Source organism: Sarcophilus harrisii, chromosome 3, assembly GCF_902635505.1.
Source record: "Sarcophilus harrisii chromosome 3, mSarHar1.11, whole genome shotgun sequence".
Taxonomy (NCBI): domain Eukaryota; kingdom Metazoa; phylum Chordata; class Mammalia; order Dasyuromorphia; family Dasyuridae; genus Sarcophilus; species Sarcophilus harrisii.
In genome coordinates, this window is record NC_045428.1 from 292,118,590 (window position 1) to 292,140,024 (window position 21,435).

At 34.8% G+C, this 21,435-nt stretch overlaps 1 protein-coding gene across 5 annotated transcripts in view; it reads left to right on the plus strand.

Annotated features, from left to right (window-relative positions):
- Window positions 1-14,249, plus strand: part of LOC100919855 (OX-2 membrane glycoprotein) — a 36,477-nt gene extending 22,228 nt beyond the window's left edge. For 2 of the 5 annotated variants that reach the window (XM_023500980.2, XM_023500981.2), the window contains 2 exons: window positions 1,094-1,144; window positions 13,972-14,248. In XM_023500980.2, coding sequence (XP_023356748.1) covers window positions 1,094-1,101 — 8 coding nt within the window. In that variant the 3' untranslated portion in view covers window positions 1,102-1,144; window positions 13,972-14,248. Of the gene's footprint in view, window positions 1-1,093; window positions 1,145-1,504; window positions 1,636-8,220; window positions 8,259-13,971 lie in introns of those variants that run through there. The other 3 variants (XR_004232985.1, XM_031959657.1, XM_012546780.3) reach the window with 3 other exon arrangements.
- Window positions 14,250-21,435: the final 7,186 nt, after the last annotated feature.

Below are 21,435 nucleotides of genomic sequence, written 5' to 3' on the forward strand. Positions count from 1 at the left end.
AACTTTATTTTAAAGTTTTTCTTTAAAATTAGCAAAATAAAGTATTTCTTGTAACATAGCTAATATGAGCATTTTGTTTTGCTTGTCCATATATATTTGAAATAGGTTTTATTTTTCTTACCTTCTCAACAAGTGAGAGAGGAGAAGGGAAGAGAAAGAGGATTTGAAACTGAACATAAAATAAAACTGAATTTTTTAGAAAGTTGCATTTAGATGTTCCCTAAGATACCTTCAAGCACTATAAAACTAAAATAATTTTTTTCTTGAGGAGGGAAGTTGGCTTCAAGTCCTTTTTCACCTCCACAATCTTTTATCTCTCCACCTGTTCTTTTTCCTCTTTTGAGATCCCAAGAAAAATCAATGTGTTCAGTTTTCATGTTTAGTTATCAATAACTATATGACTTGACTATGTGAAGCTGCTCTATAATTCTTTCCCAGAAACACATAATCTTTCCAAGTAATAGTCAGAAGAAAAGTACATTTAACTCAGAAATTTTTATCAGTGTTATTAAAGGGTCACTTTTCTATAAGACCAGGGAAATTAGATTTTGGTTTGTCCACAGATTTTTTTTTAATTGCAAAATTATAACACATCTTGGTAAGAAGTAGTATGTTATTCTTCCTGCTTATATCACTGAAATCTTCTTTGAAAAGAACAAAAAATTGCAACCTTTTCAGAAACATATTTTCATTTTTCACATATTTAGTATATTACTAAGTGAGACAATATAATGCAGACAGAATTTCCCTGGGAATTTTTATAGAATTTTACTGTAACTTTTTATTTCAAACATGATCAACTTTAGTTACTTAACCTCACTGAGATCACTTAACATTGAGCAAATGTTCATTTTCTGGAGAAACCTTGTCAGACCATGTGCTTTTGGGAAAAAATTAAAGAGCAACTTCACATAGGAAAGTCAGATATGTTTTTATTATTATTATTAATGATGGTTTTGCTTTTTTTTTGTTTGTTTGATTTTGATCTTGATTTTGTATGTATTGTTCTTGGAGTCACAAAACTCACATTAACACATTTAACATATTTAGTTCATTAATCTTTTTTTCTATTTTGCAAATGCATGTTTTTTAGGAATATAACTTTTCCTCTGAAGACTGCTTTAAATGTATCCCTAAAATTTGGGTATGTTGCTTCTTAATTTTCATTACATTTCATATAGTTATAAATTTTTATTTGTTTTTTAACTCATTGTTTAGGCTTTCATTATTAAATGTATTTGTTGATGTCTTGCTTATGTATGCTGATTGCTATTTTCTTTTCATTTCACTTTGTAAAAATTATGATTATTATTTAAGCTTTCTTACATCTATTTGCAATTTTTCTATGCTTTAATCTATGGTATATATTTGTAATGGTGCCTATGGTGCTGAAATATATATATATGTTAGGGAGTGAAATTATACAATAGAAAGAGTTCTGTTTATATCTTTCACTAAAATCACTTCACTTTATTCACCATGTATATTTATATATATATTCTAGGTCAAAAGATGCCATACATCGTTTAACTCTAAATTCTCCAATAAATTCATTCAGTTCTCTATTTTTCTTTATGTTTATTTTTCTGTTACATTTTTCGAACTTTGAGAGAATAAAAGTAAGGTCCACTATTATTTTTGTATTGCTATTTATCTCTTTTTTTGAAACTAAATTGAATTTTCCTTTTTGAATAGAGATGCTATGCCATTTAGTGCATACATGTTTAATACTGCTACCAATTCATCACCAATGATTTATTTAAACAAAAATTGTGAATTTATGTTTTTACTTTATCTGACAGCACAATTAGAATTCTTGCTTTTTAGATTTATTTGTTGAAAAATATTGTATTCCAGTATCCTCTTTCCACTCTTTCCTTCCTTCCTTCCTTCTGTCCTCGCTATCTTTTTTTTTTCCTTTTCAATTAGGTGGATATGTCAAAGAATCCTTGACTTTCTTCATTTCAATTTCTGCTTATTATTTTTTTCTGTATTCTCATTTTTTTTGCTTTGTTCTCTTCCCTTTTCCCCTTCCAATAAAAAGAAAACAAACAAACAAAAAGACTAAAAGGGTAATTGAGACAAAGATACAAGATAGGACAAAAAGGAAAACCAGAAAAAAAAAAATCCCAGAGAGTTTTGACAGTTACATTTTGAATTTTATGGTATGTGTGCATATATACATTTAAAGCAAGCTCTACGTAATGGAGCTTCTCAATTTCATATATATTGTCTTCTTTTTCAGTTCTATGTGTATGAAAATTCCTATTTTATTCTGTTATTTATATATTAAGCAAACTTAACAAAGCAACAAATAACTTAATCCCTAAGTAGTATGTATTTCTATACACATAATGCAGAAGAGAAAATGAATTGCTTATGAACAGCAACCTTTGCATTGTCCATCTTGCTTTTGAAGAACTTTTAATGCCAAAGAGAGAAATTTCCACTTGATCTAATACGTAATAGATTGCCATGGAGGTGATTGAGCAGTAGAGTAACATATTTAGACAAATCTGTGTTTTGAGAATATCTCTTTGACATTTATGTAGAGAATAATATAGCATGCAATAAGATTTGAGGCAGGAAGATCAATTAAAAGGCTATTGCAATCATCCAGGTGACAGGTAATAAAAAGCCTGAAGTAAGATTGTTCCATAGAGGGAGTTTCCTTACCCAATAGTATCTAATAGTATGGGTCAAGTACCAAACCTTATTCTCTTTCATAATTTATGCTCTTATCAAACTGGATATCAATTGTTCAAAAAATGGCATGCAATCTCTTGCCTTGATTTATTCTCCTTTTGAAAAAAATTTTTTTCTCTGACTTAACAAAAAACAAATAAAATTTGGTGTATTTGGAATATTTCCATAAGCATAAGAGAATGGGGAAAATTTATCCTCCAGTATAATTAGAAATTTTTCTTTGCTGCATGTTCTGCCCTTATTTGTTCTTTCTTTAATTTCTCTATGTTCCTCTTGTAATTAAAGCTTCCAAAGTACTGGGTTTGAACTCATTCTTCTAGAAAGTTTCAGTGTCATTATCTTTATATAAAGTTTGTCCTGTCCTCCCTTTCTTTTGCTGTGCCTTACTCTTAGAAATATCCATTTTTGAAGAAAGTTATATTTGATAGAATTTGCACCAATTGATAGAAATTATCATGTCTCATAACATACAGTCTAATATTCTACCTCCTCTACTCCCAGTTATTATGCTCCTTCACAACAGCTGTGATCATTTCAGAGGTCATATCTTAATACATGCTTTCTGGATGTCATCAACTCTTAGCAGCTAAAACATCTCTTCTCTTAGTCCAACATATTATCTAAAAAAGTAAAACACTTTGAAAGAAGGCTATCTCTCAGTGTGCCAATTTCCCACAGATTAAACACATCATGAAAATCATAGACTCATTACATATTTCCTTAAAGAAGTGCTCTTGAGTGAGATCCTCACCCAGTAGTGTGCTGGAAAATATTTAAGGAAGCTAAGAATCCCCCCACCAAAAAAAAAAAACATATATATAAAGGTAATGAGACATGAAAGTGAATCTGTGCAAAGTCGCAGAGGCAGGAGATATCCAGTCCCATTCAGAAAAGAGCAAATAGTCTACTTGTAGATCACATAAAGTATAGTAACTTTGGAAAAATGTGGAAAGGTACACTGTACTGAACTGCACAGTTTTAATCAAGATAAGTAGCTATTATTTTATAATTGAAGAAATAGAGAGCCACTGAGGATTTTTTTTTAGCATAGAAATGCTATGATTCATACTGGTTTTAGGAAGATTATTTTGACAGTTGTATGTAAGATACATTGAGAGGGAGGGGAAGTAGCTGAAAGCAGGAAGATCAATTAGGAAGTTATTACAATAATCCAAGTGAGGGTGATAAAGGTTTGACCGAAAATGATGGCCCTTTTCAAAGAAGGTAGTAGACTTAAGAGTGATGTTTAAATTGAAATAATATGACTTGGCAAATTGTTAGACATGGATGGGATGTGGGGAAGTGAAGGAGTCAAGGACAATTCCAAGGCTGCACACCTGAGTCAATTATAGAAAGTTCAAGTGGGCAAAAGATGTATGCAACATACTTCAGTTTTCTGCAGTCCCTAGAAAAATTGAATGTGACCAAATGATGTATTCTTTGTGATTCGTTATAGGTCTCTTAAGTTGGCATTCTTGAGTCCCTGTGGGGAAGAGTCCTGTGGGGAACTATACCAAATCATATCAATTATATTTATCTTACATGAAGCTTATTTGTATGCAGTTATTTTTATGCTCTCTTCTTTATTAGATTGTGAGCTCCTTGAGATAGGAGCTTTCTTTTGACTTTCTTTGTAAACCTTGCACCATCCCATGCACATCACATAATGGGTGCTGAGTAAGTAAGTGTTAAGAGTGTTCAACAAAATCTTCAGATTATGAGAGACAAGAAAGCTGTTCCTTTTCATGTTTCCTGAAGGCAGTTAAAGAAGAAAGAAAACATGTATAGACATTCCAAAGTATTGGTTGGCACTCACTATGCACTTACATGTGCACACACGTGCATACTACACACACACACTCTCACATGGGCACACATACATAGACACACACACATACCATACTATTAGGAATCATTGTTTTAGTAAAAATCACCATTGGGCCCCAAATATCAGTTCCCATTATGTTTCTGAGCTCAGAAGAGATAATTAGGTATAGTATGGACCAGGGAGCAGGATCATTTCAAAGCAGCAGCTGTGGTCTTTGAATTCATATATGGGGAAGGAATTAAAACTCCAAGGAATAGCATGGCAAAATTTCAAAATATTGGACCAAGGAAAAAATATTGCAAGCAACCAGAAAAAAAAAATTCAAATGCTGAGGAACCACAGTAAAGATTACCCAGGACCTACCAGCTTCCAACTTAAAGGATCTAAGGGCCTGGAATATAATATTCTGAAAGGCCAAAATGAGGGGTGATCAAGAGCACCTGCTTCCCAGGGTTGTGAGATATGTGAGGATTCAGTGAGATAGTATATATAAAACTTCTTTATAAACCTTAAAGCTTTATGTAAATGCTATTATTATTAGTAACCATAATACCAAGATTTACTTTCTGGATAATAGTTCTTTCTGCAAAAACTAGAAATCATTCTTCTGAGTTAATCTCAGTTCTCCAATGGTTAAGAGAAGAGCTGAATTCTATCCACTTTACAACTCAGGAATCTGAGGGAGGGAGCTGGGAAGTCTGGTATGTTATTTCTCCAAAGCAACATACCAAATCTTAATGTTTAGACTTGCTTTGCATACTTAAATTTCCTCTTTATTGGTTGCATATAAGAAATTAAGGGAAAACTGGATAAGTTATATAAGATCTAAATAAGAATTCTGACATACAGTATGTTCATTTGGACATACCCTCAGAAAGGATTCCTTATTTATCTACATATATCTCAGAAAATTCTCATAAACTCTTGGAAAAATCTCTACTTCCAGAGGCCCAGATTAAATCAAAAGCTTGTTTGTTGGAAGTGTGTGTGTGTGTATGTTTGTGTATATACACACACATTTTAATGCTTCAAAAGCTCAAAGATATGTGAGATTCCTCCAGGTGCATAAATAAAACCCTTAGCCAGTGATACAATCAAAGGACAATGTCTGTGTCCTTTGACACAGGTTCTGAGTTCAAATCTTACATTTGATGATTGCTATCCATGTGATCTTGACCAAATCTAACTTTCCTTGGTCTGCAGTTTCCTTGTCTGTAAAATGAGAGGGTTGAACTAGATGACCTCTGAAATTGCTTTCTGCTATAAATATGATTACTTCACAGGTGGTCTTTGAGATTATCTGATAATGAATCTCACTGAATTTAATTAAGCTAGTCCTGAATCAACAGGCTTGGAAACTTTCACTGGGTCTCCAATTGAATTCTTTCCAGCTTGTTAAGAATAGACATGGAATCATAAATCTAAAGTGATATGGGACTCGGCACCACCTACTCCAAATCCCTCTTTTATCTATTAAGGAAATTAAAACCCAAGAAAGTGGAATTTGAATCTGACTCCTCTGGTTCAGGAATCTTCTTACTGTACCACAGTAATGTCGCATCACACACACACACACACACACACACACAAAACAAAACAAAACAAAACAAAAAATTGCTCATACAAGTCAATTACAGGTTTGTTCCCTAGGAAATGAATCTCTCAGATTCAAGGTACTCTGTGGGACTATACTCCAAAACATTAGGTCATGAATAATTCTCTCAAACCCCAGCCTCTACGTTTACCTTTAATAGTCTTTAGCATGAGCTAAATAGTCAATAGCATGAGCTCAAAGCAATGACATGACCATGACAGCATAATAAAAACATTAATAAAAATATTCCCACATTCAAACTGTGGGAATACTCATATAAATATGGGCTGCACCTGCTGTATCAGTAGAATGATTAGGGATATGCCCATGAAAAAAACATCTTAAGTTTATAGCATGGGAGTTCTTGATGTCCTTGCTCTTCTCTAAGGATCCTCAAGCTTTTCCACACTTCTATCCCACAGATTTCCAGGGCTAATTCTTTTTTGAATCTATTACTGTTTTTGTTTTGTTTTTTTTCTGAGTCCAGGAGTCTCATTCTTCAAAGTTATCTCCTTTTAATTTAATCAAGCTGATCCTGAGACAACAGGCATGGTATCTTTCACCGGTTCTATAAGTGAAACCTTTTCTATTTAAGATCTTGAATAGATCATAGGATTACAAATCTAAAGTGAGACGGTGCCACAGAGACTATTTGGCACTTCCTTGATTCTTTTATGATCCTGCCAGATGTAAGGTTTCCTACGAGGTTAACAACTACTCTACAAAATGCTCTGGGTAATGAAGGAAAGGTAAAGAAAAAAAAAAAATCTTCCTTTTTCTCTTTCTCTCTCCTTCTTTCCCTACCTCCCTTTTTTTTGTCACTATCTGTGTGTGTGTCTATCTCTTTGTGTCTCTCTCTCTCTCTCTCTCTCTCTCTCTCTCTCTCTCTCTCTCTCTCTCTCTCTCTCTCTCTCGCGCACACACACACACACACACACACACACACACACACACACACACACCTTTTACCTGAACCACAAAGACACTCAGGTTGAGTTCATCTTCCATTGGGGGCTCTATTCTCTGAGGCCAGATGTCCTACTTGTCTCTGCTTTCCTCCCTCAACTGATTCCAGAGCTAACAAGTTTTTAAAAAGCCATTTGGGGAAGAAACAGATAGAATTTTGAAATCATAGATAGAATTTGGAAGTCAAAACTGTAAAAAAAAAAAAAGGTTTAAAATTGTTTTAACATATAATTGGAAGAAAATTAATTTTGATATGGTCATTTTAGTATGGACAGGCAATGGCAGGCTTCCCCATAATTTCATCAGATAGATCTTTACATATCTTAAAGGCATAACAGTGAAAAAAGATTAATCACCATATGTGAAATTTTTGTATTCATGGGACTCTAGAAATTACTAAGGAACATACAGAAAGTGTAAGTGGAGAGCAGGATACAGGCAAGGGAAAAGGCTCTCAGCTGAGAGTTTATGTATCTCCAAAGAGAATGTCTTAGTGTGGTTATAACCCAGCCAAAATTGTGATTAAAATGTCTGTATAAACAATCCTGAGTGTTGTTTTCCTTGTGTGCAAATGAATCAGTTACTTTCTTACTAATCCTTTAGTGGAGAATATTCAGAGACCTGGAAAAGTCTTTTGGCTAAAGCTTAAATTGTGAAAAGCAAATTTCTGCACATTTCAACCAAGGCAAATTATTAAATAAAATGTGTTTGTTTTCCTGAAATCTGACAATTTAAAAATTAGATGGAGGGAAGCTTGTTTTTATCCCAGTATTCAGGGAAGAAGTGGCTTTTCACAAAGGTAATAAAATTTCACGATTTCTGAATTGCAAAGGGGGGCAAGGCACAGCTGCAAGCATTCTCTGTATGCCAGAGATGATTCTTAGTGTTCCCTAATCACATCACTTTTGGGCTGTGTCTTTGGACAGTCTTGTAATTGCCAGCCAATTTCTGAACATCACAGCTCTGCTCATAAAAATGCCCTTAGCCTCTTTTTTTCTCTACCTAATACTAATAATTATAACTACCATTTGTATAAAGTTTTAAGGAATGTACTTTACTACTTTATCTCATCCCCATAAAGAATTTTGTCTTTGAATTAAATGCCATCATTATTCCTATTTTACAGATGAAGAAATTGAGGGATAGAATTGCTAAATAACACTAGTGAGTGTCATAGAAGTGCATGAAAGAAATGGTGATGTATGAACATTTGTATCTCCTTTATGTTTATCTCAAAAAATGAAGGGCAAATGAACATTGAAGGGCTGATGAATGGGACTGATTGATTGAATGAAGCTTTCTCAGGGTGAAACTGAGTCACATGATTCCTGTTCCCAGAGCTGGGAGATTGGACCTTGGCTGGTCCAAGAGGGATCTTGGAGGGGGTTATGTGATCTCTGGAGGGTCAGGCCCTGGATTGCAGGACGGGACAGGAATTTAGAGGAAGTGATGTGATCTGTGGGAAACAGAAAACATTGGTGAACATTGGTCAAGGATGGTTACGTCCTTTTGATCTGACCAATGAAAAAGCTTGGTCTTTTTCTATTTAACTAGCTGCTGTACTTCCTGCTGGCCAGGTTGCAGGAGCACATGGCGGAGTTGGGATGGCTCCCAGGAATGTCTGAGCCTCTCCTGCAGGGATTAAATAAATGCTTTCTCTTTGTGCCTGATGATGTCTCTGATTAGTTAATTTGGGAAAGTGGTGTAACACCAGTCCCACACATTGAAAACTGTAATTTGAATAACATAGGGACAAACAAAAAGAAATTTAGTTGAACTAATACAGACCATGAACATGTCTTAAATGAGTTTGGAATCAGAAAAAAGGATAAGTGGATAAGTATGAGGAAATGATTGAAATGCAACAATTTAGAAAATGTCAGACTTTCAGGAGCTCCAGGGATTATCATAGGACCATAGTTCTAGTAGGATGGAGAGGAGGCAGGGTTACAGGGCAGAGAAAGGAACTAAGATGAGGGTAAAGGAACATTGATCCAGGATGCCAGCATGGAGTGAGGGCTTTCTCCTTTCAACAGTATTTTCATCCCCTACTTCATGATTTTCTAGTATTAAGCAAAACAACTTGTCCATCACTTTCAAGATATTATGTAATGCTGGAGAAACTGAGACAAGATAGAGATTAGAGAGTTCTTAACATTTTATTTGAGAGGGAGAAATTGTGCTGGGACTAAATGGATCCATGGTTTGGTCCCAGGGCCGAATGAGACTATTGTCTCCAAGAATCCAGCATGGAATGTGAGTTCTCAATGATATATATATATATATATATATATATATATATATATATATATACTGCACATGGCTCCAAGCTACCAGGGGGTAGACTGAGGCAGGGGTGGAGTCTGAGCACTGAGAGCAGGAACAGACTATCAATCCAGTTTTGACAGGGTGGGGGGAGGCACTGGACATTCTGATGACTTAGGAGGAGTTAGGAGCCAGGAAGTCTGAACTCCCTCTTATCTTGAGTTTACACATTTACAAATTATAACCTTAGAGTAGCCAGACCTAAGTTATATCAGTTCTAATGATCAGAAAGGGGGTTGCAACCAGAGGGATTAAGGCAAAACAATTCAAGGAACTGAGGCAGAGCAATTCAGGGAGACTGAGGCAGGACCATTAGGGAAACTGAGTCAGGATAATTAAAGGGAACTGTGGCATAACAATTACAGCTGTGCCCTTCTCTTAAGTCTCTTAAGAACCCTCACAGAAATGAAGAGCAATATTTTTCTAGGGTATACCTTCCCCTCACTACTGTGATTATACCTATCCATTAAACTGTTATTTATCTATCTCTTCTTCCAAATGGCATTTGCCTCAGAAGATAGTTATTCATGTATATCATGTATTGGATTACTTGCCATCTAGGGGAGGGTGTGGAGGACAGGAGGGGAAAATCTGAAATACAAGGCTATGCAAGGGTCAATTTTGAAAAATCATCTGCATATGTTTTGAAAATATTTTTTTAAAAGACGATAGTTATTAATCTTTGGGGAAGTAGGATACATTTAAAGCATCTCAGCCATATGTTTGGAGAAAGTGTGTATATTCCATAATTCCAAGGTTATTGGCCATATCAAAATTTATTTTCATTCCCTAAACTCCAATAGTTAAAGGACATAAGAAAGGTGTAAGAAACAGAATAATGGTGGGAGAGACTTATAGCTAGGGCCCAGATATCTTCAGATAAAGCTGTGGCTCGCTGTAGTTATGACCCAGACAAAGTTCTGAGGCTGCATAAACAACCTAAGTATTTTTTCATAAACTGACCTCATGATGCCGGAAATAGATTTTCTGACCTTTGTGGGGGGGAAAAATAACACATGATGTCTCCTCGAAAGAAAACAGATGTCATAGACAAAAATAAACACAATTTTTTAAGAAAGACAAAAATTTGGGTTTGGAGTCAGGGTTTGGTTTTTGTTTGGCTTTTATTTTAAAACACAATTATGGCTTCTTTACTTTAAAAAAAAACAGTTTAGAAATGTATTTTGGACAATGTTTTGAATGTGGTTGGTGTTTTAAAAAATGTGGATGGAATTGAATTGAACTGAATACCACCCAATAGCAAAATAGATTTTAAAAATAAAACAGGATTTTTGTTGCTGGTTAGCATCTTAGACGCTATATTAAAATGTACTTAATTCAAATAAAACAGTACTGGTAATGTCTGTAGCCTGGTTTCAGAAGAGATAACTAGTTTGTTATATAATTTCATTCTTTGCTGTTCAGTTTTACTTCAGAATAACATATCATCCCACAGCCCTACATTTTAAAGGGAAAGATTCAATTCCTTTTGGGAGGGAGAGCAAGGGACTTGTCTTTAGAATATCCTAGACAGGATTTAAAAAGTAAAGCTAGACACAAAGTGAACAGAATTCTAAACTGCAGTCATGTTTGTCTACTTGGAACTGATTTAGACAAAATAAGCTGGGAAATACATCAAAAATGGGCATAGGGTCTTTGTGTAAAAAAGTAGGAAGGGACTTAAATCCAAAATATTTAAATGAGGCTAAAGTGCTTCTTATCCTGCTAGTTGGCTCAGTGGACAGAATGCCAGTCAAGAAGACTCATCTTTCTGAGTTTAAAATCTGGCATCAGAAAATAGCTGAGTGACCATGGGAAAGTCAATTAACCCTGTTTTCCTCAGTTTTGTGTCTATAAAATGAATTGGAGAAGGAAATGGCAAACTATTTTAGTATCTTTGCCAAGAAAATTGCAAATAATGTCATGAAGAGTTCAACATGACTGAATTACTACAACAAATTGTTTCTTTTTTTTTTCTTTTTTGTTTAAATTATTCAGGTAGCTTCAGTTTGGAGTTGTATGGTATAATAAGAAGAGCTGGATTGTCAGGTAGTCAGAAAACCTAGATTTGGAGTCCTGGTTTTAATACTTTCTAAGAATCCTATTCTCATCTGTAAGATGAGGATAGTGATGTTTGAATTAATCATCTAATATGGTGGTTTTGATGAACCAACATTTAAAGAATGTTTTAGTAGCTCCTCAACATTTCCAGGATTAAATATAAAATCCTTTCTTTGAAGTACATAGTCCCTTATAATCTGTTTTGCCTTCTCTGCCTTTTAATCTTCTTGACTCCAAATCTAGAACTATATTTATTACATTATGCTACATTGGATAATTGAAGTGATAGTATAGTGGAAAGAATGCTAGATTTTAAGTTAAGGTACTATTTACACCCCCATATATGCTTTGATCTAATGATGTTGATCTCCTTGCTTTTCTTCAAAGGAGATACTCCATCTCTTGACTCTGGATTTCCATGGTTTATTTTTATATTCTAGATAAAAACCTATCTCTACAGGAAACCTTTCTTGTTTACCCTTAAGTCTGCCTTTTTACTTCTATTGACTATCTTCAACATATCTTATATACCTCTTGTTTTACATAATTGTTTGCATGTTGTCTCCCTCTTTGGACTGTCTTTGAGAATAGGGGTTATCTTTCGCCTTTTTTTATATCCTTAACATTTGGCATAGCCCCTGGTACACAGAAGGTTTTTTAAAGTATTTATTGACTAATTCTTAACTATAGTTACAGAAACATTAGAAATATAAGAACATAGACAAGAGTGAAAGGGAGTGCAATTGTGATCATATAATCCAGTGGTGTCAAGTTCAAATATCAATAAGGGACCAGTGTATTTCAGTAAGAAATAAGGATTTCTGTGGGCTAAATATTGACTTGTTTTTAAAATGTATTATTATCTTTATTTTGTTGTATTTTTTATTCTGTTATTTTATTCTGTTAAATATTTCCCAATTATATTTTAATTTGATTCAGGCTGCAGTTGAAAATTATGAGGGTCACATATAACTTTATGGGTTTGGCACCTAGAATCTAATCTAAAAGATCATAGATGGAAGTAGAAGAGATAACAAATAAGCCAATTCTTCATTTTATATATAAGGAAACAGGCTGAGAGAGAGAGGAAAGAAAGGAGGGAAAGAAAAAGGGAGGGAGAAAAAAGGAGGAAAGGAGAGAAAGGGAGAGAGGAAGAGAGACAGAATGTAAGAAAGAGAGAGAGTGACTTGCTTAAGGTCATAAATTATTTCCAACTCTGTGAAAACATGTACTATAAAACAGCAGAATCTTTTAACAACTACTATCTCCATAAGTCTGTCCAAGCTAAAGAAAATAACTTGAATTATTTAGATATATCCTTCAATTTTCTACTTCACTTTACTAATACAGACACACATCTTTTTGAGATTCTGTGCTTGTCTGTAAAAGCTTCAAACCCAGCTTGCTCCGTAATATCTACAGTGTTTTAATATTTAATTCTGAAAGCTGGTTTAAATACATACTTTGGAATCTGAGTTCAGCTATTTACAGGGGGCTATTCATTTTCAGAAATTTATGAAAGTTGTCTTCATTTCCTCTGTTTTTATTAACAGTAATAATACAGGGAGTACTGTGGACAGACCATTGATTGCATATTCTCAGACATTTTCAATGTATTGGTTGTTTTTTTCCTAAAAATATTTTTTATGATATAGGAAATGTCTTTGGGAAGAAGGAGACAATAGAATACTGGATAATGCAAAAACAAAAGATAGCAATAATATATATATATATGTATATAAAATAAATATAAATATTAAATGAAAAAGCTCTATAAATATTACCTATTTTCATTATTAGGCAGAACAAGGACTTACTATGGGGGCCCAACTAGTCTTCTACAACCAGCAGTCAGAAGCAAATTTAAGAATTATATAAATGTTAGTTATTCAATTGTGATTATGAATACTGAAAACTTGGGTCAAAAATTCTACAAAGTTTTTTCCTGGAGTCAGGAAGACTTCTATTCAAATTTGGTTTCAGATACTCACTAGCTATTTTACCCTGGGTAAGTGAATTAATTTCTATTTGCCTAAATTCCCTCATCTGTGAAAAATGGTGAATAATTAATAGCACTAACCTCCCAGGGTTGCTGTGAAGATCAAATAAGATGATATGTATAAAGTGCTTTTTAACCTTAAAGCATCACATAAATGCTAGCTATTAACATAATTATTATTACTGATTCCAATAGTACCAAGACTTATTTTCTGTAGTATTTTCTTCTATACTTAGGATCTCTAAAATGGTTGAATCAGTTCACAATTCCACCAACAATGAATTAGTTTACCAAATTTGTCACTTTCCTTTCAAACATTTTAGCCAATCTGGTAGTTATAAAATGATATCTCAAAATTGTTTAAATTTTCATTTCTCTGATAAATAATGATTCAGAGCATTTTTATATGATTATAAATTGTTTTGATTTCTTCATTGAAAAATTGCCTGCTCATAGCCTTTGATCATTTATCAATTCTGTCCTTTGTTACAGTGTCATAGAACATCATAATGGACCTCTCAAGTCATTCCCTGACCTATGGGACTCCGAAGTAAAAGAAGAACCTGGGGTCACCAAGAGCTTAAAAGGAAGAAAGAAATGGGATAAGACTCTGGAGAATTCTGTTACTGTTAATAATTAATTAATTATGTGAACTTGTTCTGCTTTTTACAAGAATGTCAATCTCTACCCAGAGAGAGAATTATGGAAAATGAGTATGGACCACAACAGCAAGAGTGGAAATGCTTGCATTTTTGTTTTCCTTCTCAGGTTTTTTTCCTTTCTTTCTAGATCGGATTTTTCTTGTGTAGTAAGAAAACTATATAAATACGCATACAAATATTGGATTTGACATATACTTTAACATATTTAACATGTATTGGACTGCCTGACATCTAGGGGAAGGGCTAGAGGGAAGGAGGGGGAAAGTTAGAACAGAATGTTTTGCAAGGTCAATGTTGAAAAATTATCCATGCATATGTTTTCTAAATAAAAAGCTATTTAAAAAAAATGTCAATCTCATCTCTAGGCTATGGTAGAACTTGGTTTTTTTTTTGATGGAACTAAGAACGGGATATCTTGTTGTGTATATACAGCACAGGACTGGAATTGAGAAGACTTGTCTTATTTCAGTTCTATCACTATTATACTATGTGATTTAATTTTAATTTCCCTTTCTATAAAATGTTGGTAAAATCCTCCATTTGAACTAGAATAATTAAAGTTTCTTTCCACCTCTAAACAAATTATCATTAAAAGGAGAGAGAACAAATAGAGTGAAAGAAGAATAAAAATGAGAGGATAGTGTCAAGAACCAAAGAAGAAATATTTTTGTTGTTATTGCTGTTCGGTCATTTCAGGTGTCTGACTTTTCATTGCCCCATTAAGGTTTTCTTGGCAGAGACAGTGGAGTACCTTGCCATTTCCCTCTCCAGGTCATTTTATACAAATGAAGAAACTGAGGCAAACAGGGTTAAATGATTTTCTCACACAGCTAGTAAGTGTCTGAGGTTAGACTTGAATTTAAGTGTTTGTGATTGCTTGCTTTTGAATTAGTTGAGGTAACCAAATAGTATAGTAAATGAACTTCTGGCCCCAGAGTCAGGAAAACTTTAATTTGAATCCAGCCCCAGATTCTTCATAGTTTGGTGATTCTGGACAAGAACTCAATTTCTCTCAAGCTAAGTTTCATTTATAAATTTAAAGATTTAGATTTGTTGGCCTCCAAAGTTCCTCCCAGTTTTAATTCTATGATGGTTTTATATTTAGTCTCTTTTGGCTTATCATAATCTCATCATTTCCCAGAAATATTTTTATATCTTTGCCAGCTGCCTCTTTTATAAACAGAAAAGCTTTAATAGAATGTTCAATTCCTTTAACTTCCCTTATGTACTAACTAGTGTAATATTGGCTGACACTATCATAGGTCTAATTAGTTAATTTTAAAAATGTCACTCACCTTACCTCTCTAAATCAATCAAAGGTGCAGCAGAAGAGATGATCATCTGAATTAACGGTGGGAATTTTCCTACCCAGTCACTCTCTATCGCTAATAAAATCCAAGTCCAATCCACAATAAATCATCCTAAATCTACTTAAAAACAAACAAGCAAAAAACAGAAACAAAACCCTCTAATTATCAATTGCTCTGCTCTAACTTAGAAAAGTTTTTCTTTAAAGAACAGATTTCCTATTTACAATGCTTACAATATCCATTATAAATTCAGCCTCCGTATTATGGAATTGCATCAAGTTAGGGGACTATATATATGCATATAGATGTATATACATATATTATAGATAATGTTTATTCATAGATTTGTTTTTATATTACTTACATTTCCCAGCATATTCCCCTCCATACATCTCTCTTCAGAAAGCCTTTCGTTATGGTAAATATTTTTAGGAGAGAGGAAGAAAAAAAGAAAAAAAAAGTTCTGTAAAACTAACCAAAATAACAAAAAGTTTGTTCTCAATCCCTAAGCCAATGCTGACTTCTTATTCAGTCACGTACAACTCTTTGTGACACCATTGGAATTTTCTTAGCAAAGATACTGGAACTGTTTACCACTTTGATGTAATAGGACTTTGTGTCTCCTTGATCTATATGGAGGATGGGCCACCTGGCCTGAGGAAATTCCAAAAAATGATTCCCACTCAACTGAATCTCCTCTGGGAACCCACCTGCTTCCCAGGGGAATTTCCCACTTCCAATGTATCTGAAAATCATTTTAGTCTGGGAAACAATCACCACACTTATTGATTTGGAAATTAGCCCTTACCCACTCCTAGTCCCAAATCATAGAAAGCCAATAAAAAACTAGATTCCCATACCCAAGCCTTTTCTATCTTCCTAATTTGGAAGGGGCCCACTGAGAAAAAGAGTTTTTTCTCAGTGAAAACAAATCCATTTTTTTGCCAAAAACCTTGCTTGGACATTGGGACTGCAAATTATTTTGCAAAAACCTATGACACTGGCCTGGGGACCCTCTTCATTGTTAGGGTATTTCTCACCCCTCAACAATTTCATTCTTCAATTCATTTTATAGATGAGGAAACTGAGGCAAATTGGGTTAATTGACTTGCCAGGGTCACATAGCTAAGCTAGTAAATGCTGAGGCCAAAAATGTTTGTGGCAGCCCTGTTTGTAGTGGCTAGAAATTGGAAAATGAATGGATGCCCATCAATTGGACAATGGTTGTGTAAATTGTGGTATATGAATATTATGGAATATTATTGTTCTGTAAGAAATGACCAGCAGGATCAATACAGAGAGGCTTGGAGAGACTTACATGAACTGATGCTAAGTGAAATGAGCAGAACCAAGAGATCATTATATACTTCAACAAATGATACTGTCTGAGGATGTATTCTGGAGGAAGTGGATTTCTTTGACAAAGAGAAGATCTAACTCAGTTTCAATTGATCAAGGATGGACAGAAGCAGCTACACCCAAAGAAAGAACACTGGGAATTGAATGTAAACTTTGCATTTTTGTTTTTCTTCCTGGATTATTTTTACCTTCTGAATCCAATTCTCCCTGTGCAACAAGAGAACTGTTTGGTTCTGCACACATATATTATATCTAAGTTATACTGTGACATATTTAACATATATAGGACTGCTTGCTCTCTAGGGGAGGGGATGGAGGGAGAGAGGGGAAAAATCGGAACAGAAGTGAGTGCAAGGGATAATGTTGTTAAAAAAAAATTACCCAGGCATGGGCTCTGTCAATAAAAAGTTATAATAAAAAAAATGAAAAAAAAATGCTGAGGCCACATTTGAACTCAGTTTTTTATTTCTTCCTGACTCCAGTCCAGTGTTCAATCCACTGTAGCACCTGTCACTCTGATTTAACAAGGTGAGCTAAGATTTCTCAATTCTTCTTCTTGTGGGGGAATGAGTGAAAGCTGAGAATGTGAATTAGTCTTGAGATTCAGTAACCTCCAACAATCTGAGCAAGGGAGCCCATCTGAACCAAAATCTGCATAGTTAAGTTTCTTCTTTTATGAACCAGGTTGTCCCAAACTTTTAATGAAGGAAATAAAGATATAAAAATCACTTTAGGTGACCTGGACTAGCTCAAGCTGGTTTCTGTTTACAAAACAAACAGAAAATACCAGCCCCTATCTTGGGAGAGGCAAGAAATGATTATATTCCTTTTCTAGAATAAGAAGTTTCTCCAAAACCTAGACTGAAAAGTTAGGGGTAGGGACAAAGGAATAAAGAAATGACTTGGAAATCAGCTTCCTGGGATATGAATCCTTTCCCTGCTTCTTATTATTGGAATGATCTTGAACTTTTGAGACCTTTTGCTTTCGGGGCCTGTTTTCTCATATAAAAAGTAACTAGCTTCATAGATAGTATTCCAAAACTGGAAAATATCTTTGAGACTATTTAATTCATTTTATAGAAGAGGATGTTGGGCTTGTACAAAATTATACATTACACAGTAGCTTTGTTACCCCATATACACAGAGCTTCAATTGTATGCAGAGACAATTGGCATTTATATTCCCTGCCAAGATTATGAATGCTATAACAGAATAAAAGAAAATAGTCATCTTCAACTGAAAGTACTTACAAAGGATATTCTTCTTCCCAGAGCCTGGAGATCACCAGAGAAGGAATGTATTCATTCTCAACACTCAGTCACCACCCATATCCAATAGGGCACCCACAAACACTAACACAAGTATACATTCTCTTTCTTGTCTCTGTTTTACTGTCTGTCTCTCTGTATTACTATCTGTGTCTTTGTCTCTATCTCTTTATCTGTCTTTCTGTTTCTCTTTTTCTTGTTTCTTGCTCTCTCATTCTCTTGCTATCTCACTTATACTCTCATTCATTTTCTCCTTCTTCCTCACTCTTGCTCTCCCTCATTCTCTTTATATTTCACCCTTTCTTTCTGTTTCTGTCTGACTCATTCTCATTCTTGCTCTCCCACTCTGCATATTCTCATGGGATTCTGACATAGTTCACAGAATCCCAGGATCACTGTTAGTATGTTTTGGGATAAGGCTGCTTACTCTCATCTCCATCCTAACTCCCATCCTTCCCATCACTAGCCTTCTCATTTGGTATTTTCTTAGTATTAAGTGAGGGATGGCTACAGATTGTCTTTTAAAGAAGTAATTCTTTCTTTTCTTAATTCTTAAATTCTTAAAGAAGTAAAATTTCAATTTAAAATTACCAGGAACCTTTGAGTGTCCTTAATTTTCCCATGCAATTTGAGAGGGAGAGATTTACTGGGACCAAATGGATCCATGGTTTGGTCCCAGGGCTGAATGAGACTATCATCTTCAAGAATCCAGCAAACAATGTGAGTTCTTAATGACCTATATACACATGGCTCACACTCAGGGGATAGACTGAGACAGGGGCAGAGTCAGGATGCTAAGAGCGGGAACGGGATTCTGACAGGGTAGGGTGAGCCACTGGAGATGGGATGACATAATGGGGGGAGAAACCCTGGAGATGGGGAGAGGTAGCTTGATAAGATGGTATCTGACATTCTCATAGCTTGGGATGGGAGAGGCATTCTGATATTCTAAAATACAAGAGCTTTTATCCTTATCGAATATTCTGATAAAGAGGGAGGGGAGGTTTTGCAGCACTGAGCTTTGAGAACAGGGAAACTGAGTCAGGACTGGGTCAGGATAATTATGGAAACAGAACTGTGGCATAGCATTCCACACTCTCTTCTGAATATTCAGATCATTGAATTACCTTCCTCTAGAAAGTCTTAGCACCATAGTTTTGATCAACCTTATGTAAAACAAATAAACCAAACTAAAAGTTGAAAAATTCAAGGACTTATGGCAAGGACCAGTCTCTCCCTGATAACCCCAGCATTGTTAGCATCAAACAGCATTCCTCATTTACGGAGACACACAGGTATCCCTGTCCAGGTCCTCTGCAGTTGAGGAGCATCATCTCAGTCAGAGAATCCAGTTTGAGATGGACAGTTCACTGTGAGTTAGGTCTGTGGTCATTTGTGCATTTAACTCAGCCTCTGCTTATACAGGGAGTAATAGTGCTCAAGACAGTCCTGTTGCCCATCCTAAGAGGGGCACCCCAAGTCTGTCAGGGACTCCAAAGGGGGAAAAAGTGGGACCTGGTTCCACCTAGTTCCCTCTGATAGAACAGGAGCTGCTACTAGGAGACAGATTTCTGAGCAAATTATGCAGTTAGATCAAGACAAGCCTGGTATCAAAATGATGAAATACTAATTAAGGAACTGAAGTAACAGGAATGGAGAAACAGATCAGAGACTACCAGTTCCAGGACAGATGTCTGATTACTGATTGTTTCTAAAGAATAATCCCCAAAACTGAGTCTGCCAGGACAATTCCAGCAGAATAAGGGACTTCAAAGTTAAAACATAACCAGCAAATCATAGTTCAGTAAATTTTAAGCAAGGAGTTAAATAATTTCCAATTCAATCTGAACTAATGAAATAGGGGGTAAGGCAGAAGTGCCTAAGGAAAAAACATCAGTTTTTCCCAATTTCCTGACCAGTTTCAACCAGTTTCCTTCCTCCCTTTTTTTCTCATGGAAAGGAATTATCAAATGACTATTCCATATATAAATCCCAAGAGTGAATCAAAATTCCCATATATAACAGACTAGTACAGTAAGTTTCCTAAAAAAATCCCTCAAACATATAGCAATAGTTACAGTTTTAACAAATCTTAAACACATTGATATTAAAATTTTAACAATAATTCAACTACTTTCCCACTCCCTAATATCAGTCCAAATTACATCAGGAGCCCTGCTTCCTGCTGAGGAGATGCTCTGTCCAGGGAGGGATGGGCATGACCCTGCTGACTGCTACCAAAGCTTCAGATGGGCTGATCCATGTCTCAGAAGCAAGTCAATACCTGTAATTTGACCAAAATCTACAACAAAAACACAAATCTAACAAGTAAAGGTTAGAATAGACTAATACAAAATGTGAAGAGGCCAATATGAATTGGCCAACAGTTTCCCAATAGATAAAATGGCAGTTAGGTTTTTGTCCTTTCATTAAAAAAAACAAAACAAAACTTGAATATTCAGATACAATATCCAATAACAGATGGATGATCAGACTAAACACTTATTTTCCCAAGTATTTAGAATATAATGATTACATATAACCAAGTTGGAAATAGCAAGGTATGACATAATTGAATTGCAGTAACAGTTTATATTGACCATTGCTCTGATCATAGAAATTAGTTTCAGAAGGAAAAAAATGCAGGGACACAACCATAACATAAGCAGATAAAATGATTCCCACTCAACTGAATCTCCTCTGGGAACCCACCTGCTTCCCAGGGGAATTTCCCACTTCCAATGTATCTGAAAATCATGAATTCAGTCTGAAAATCATATTCAGCACTGAAACACATACTGCTCTTCCATAGGAGTCAATAGGCCATGAGGAGAAGTTTAAGGAGAATTCTTGGCTTCCTCAAAGTCAATAAATATCTTGGTGAGATAAATTTGAATCTTATTATCCTAAAGAGAAAAGAATAACCGAGAAAATGATGGAGGAACCAGCCTTTATGACCAATACACGAAGTACTAATCATGGTATCAGATAAACACATGAACCAATGGGGCAAATGACAGACTGAGTCCAGTGTCATCTTAGACTGATTTGCTTAAAACACCAGATCAAATCCATTGTCTTGCATCATTACTTGGATCTCCCTTCTATAAAAGTCACCAGATGTGGAATAGATCCAAATTCAGCTATTATTATTAACATTATATTATTTATATAATCATGGACAAATCATTTTTGTGATTTCCTCATCTGTAAAATGAAGATTTGGCTTATATGATCTCTAAAGTTCCTTCTAATTCTAGATCATATTATTCCATGAAATCAATGTAAGGATATTATGAAAAATCTCTTTTCTAAAAATCTTACTTTTATTAATGTGAGTACTCTCTTTGCTGATA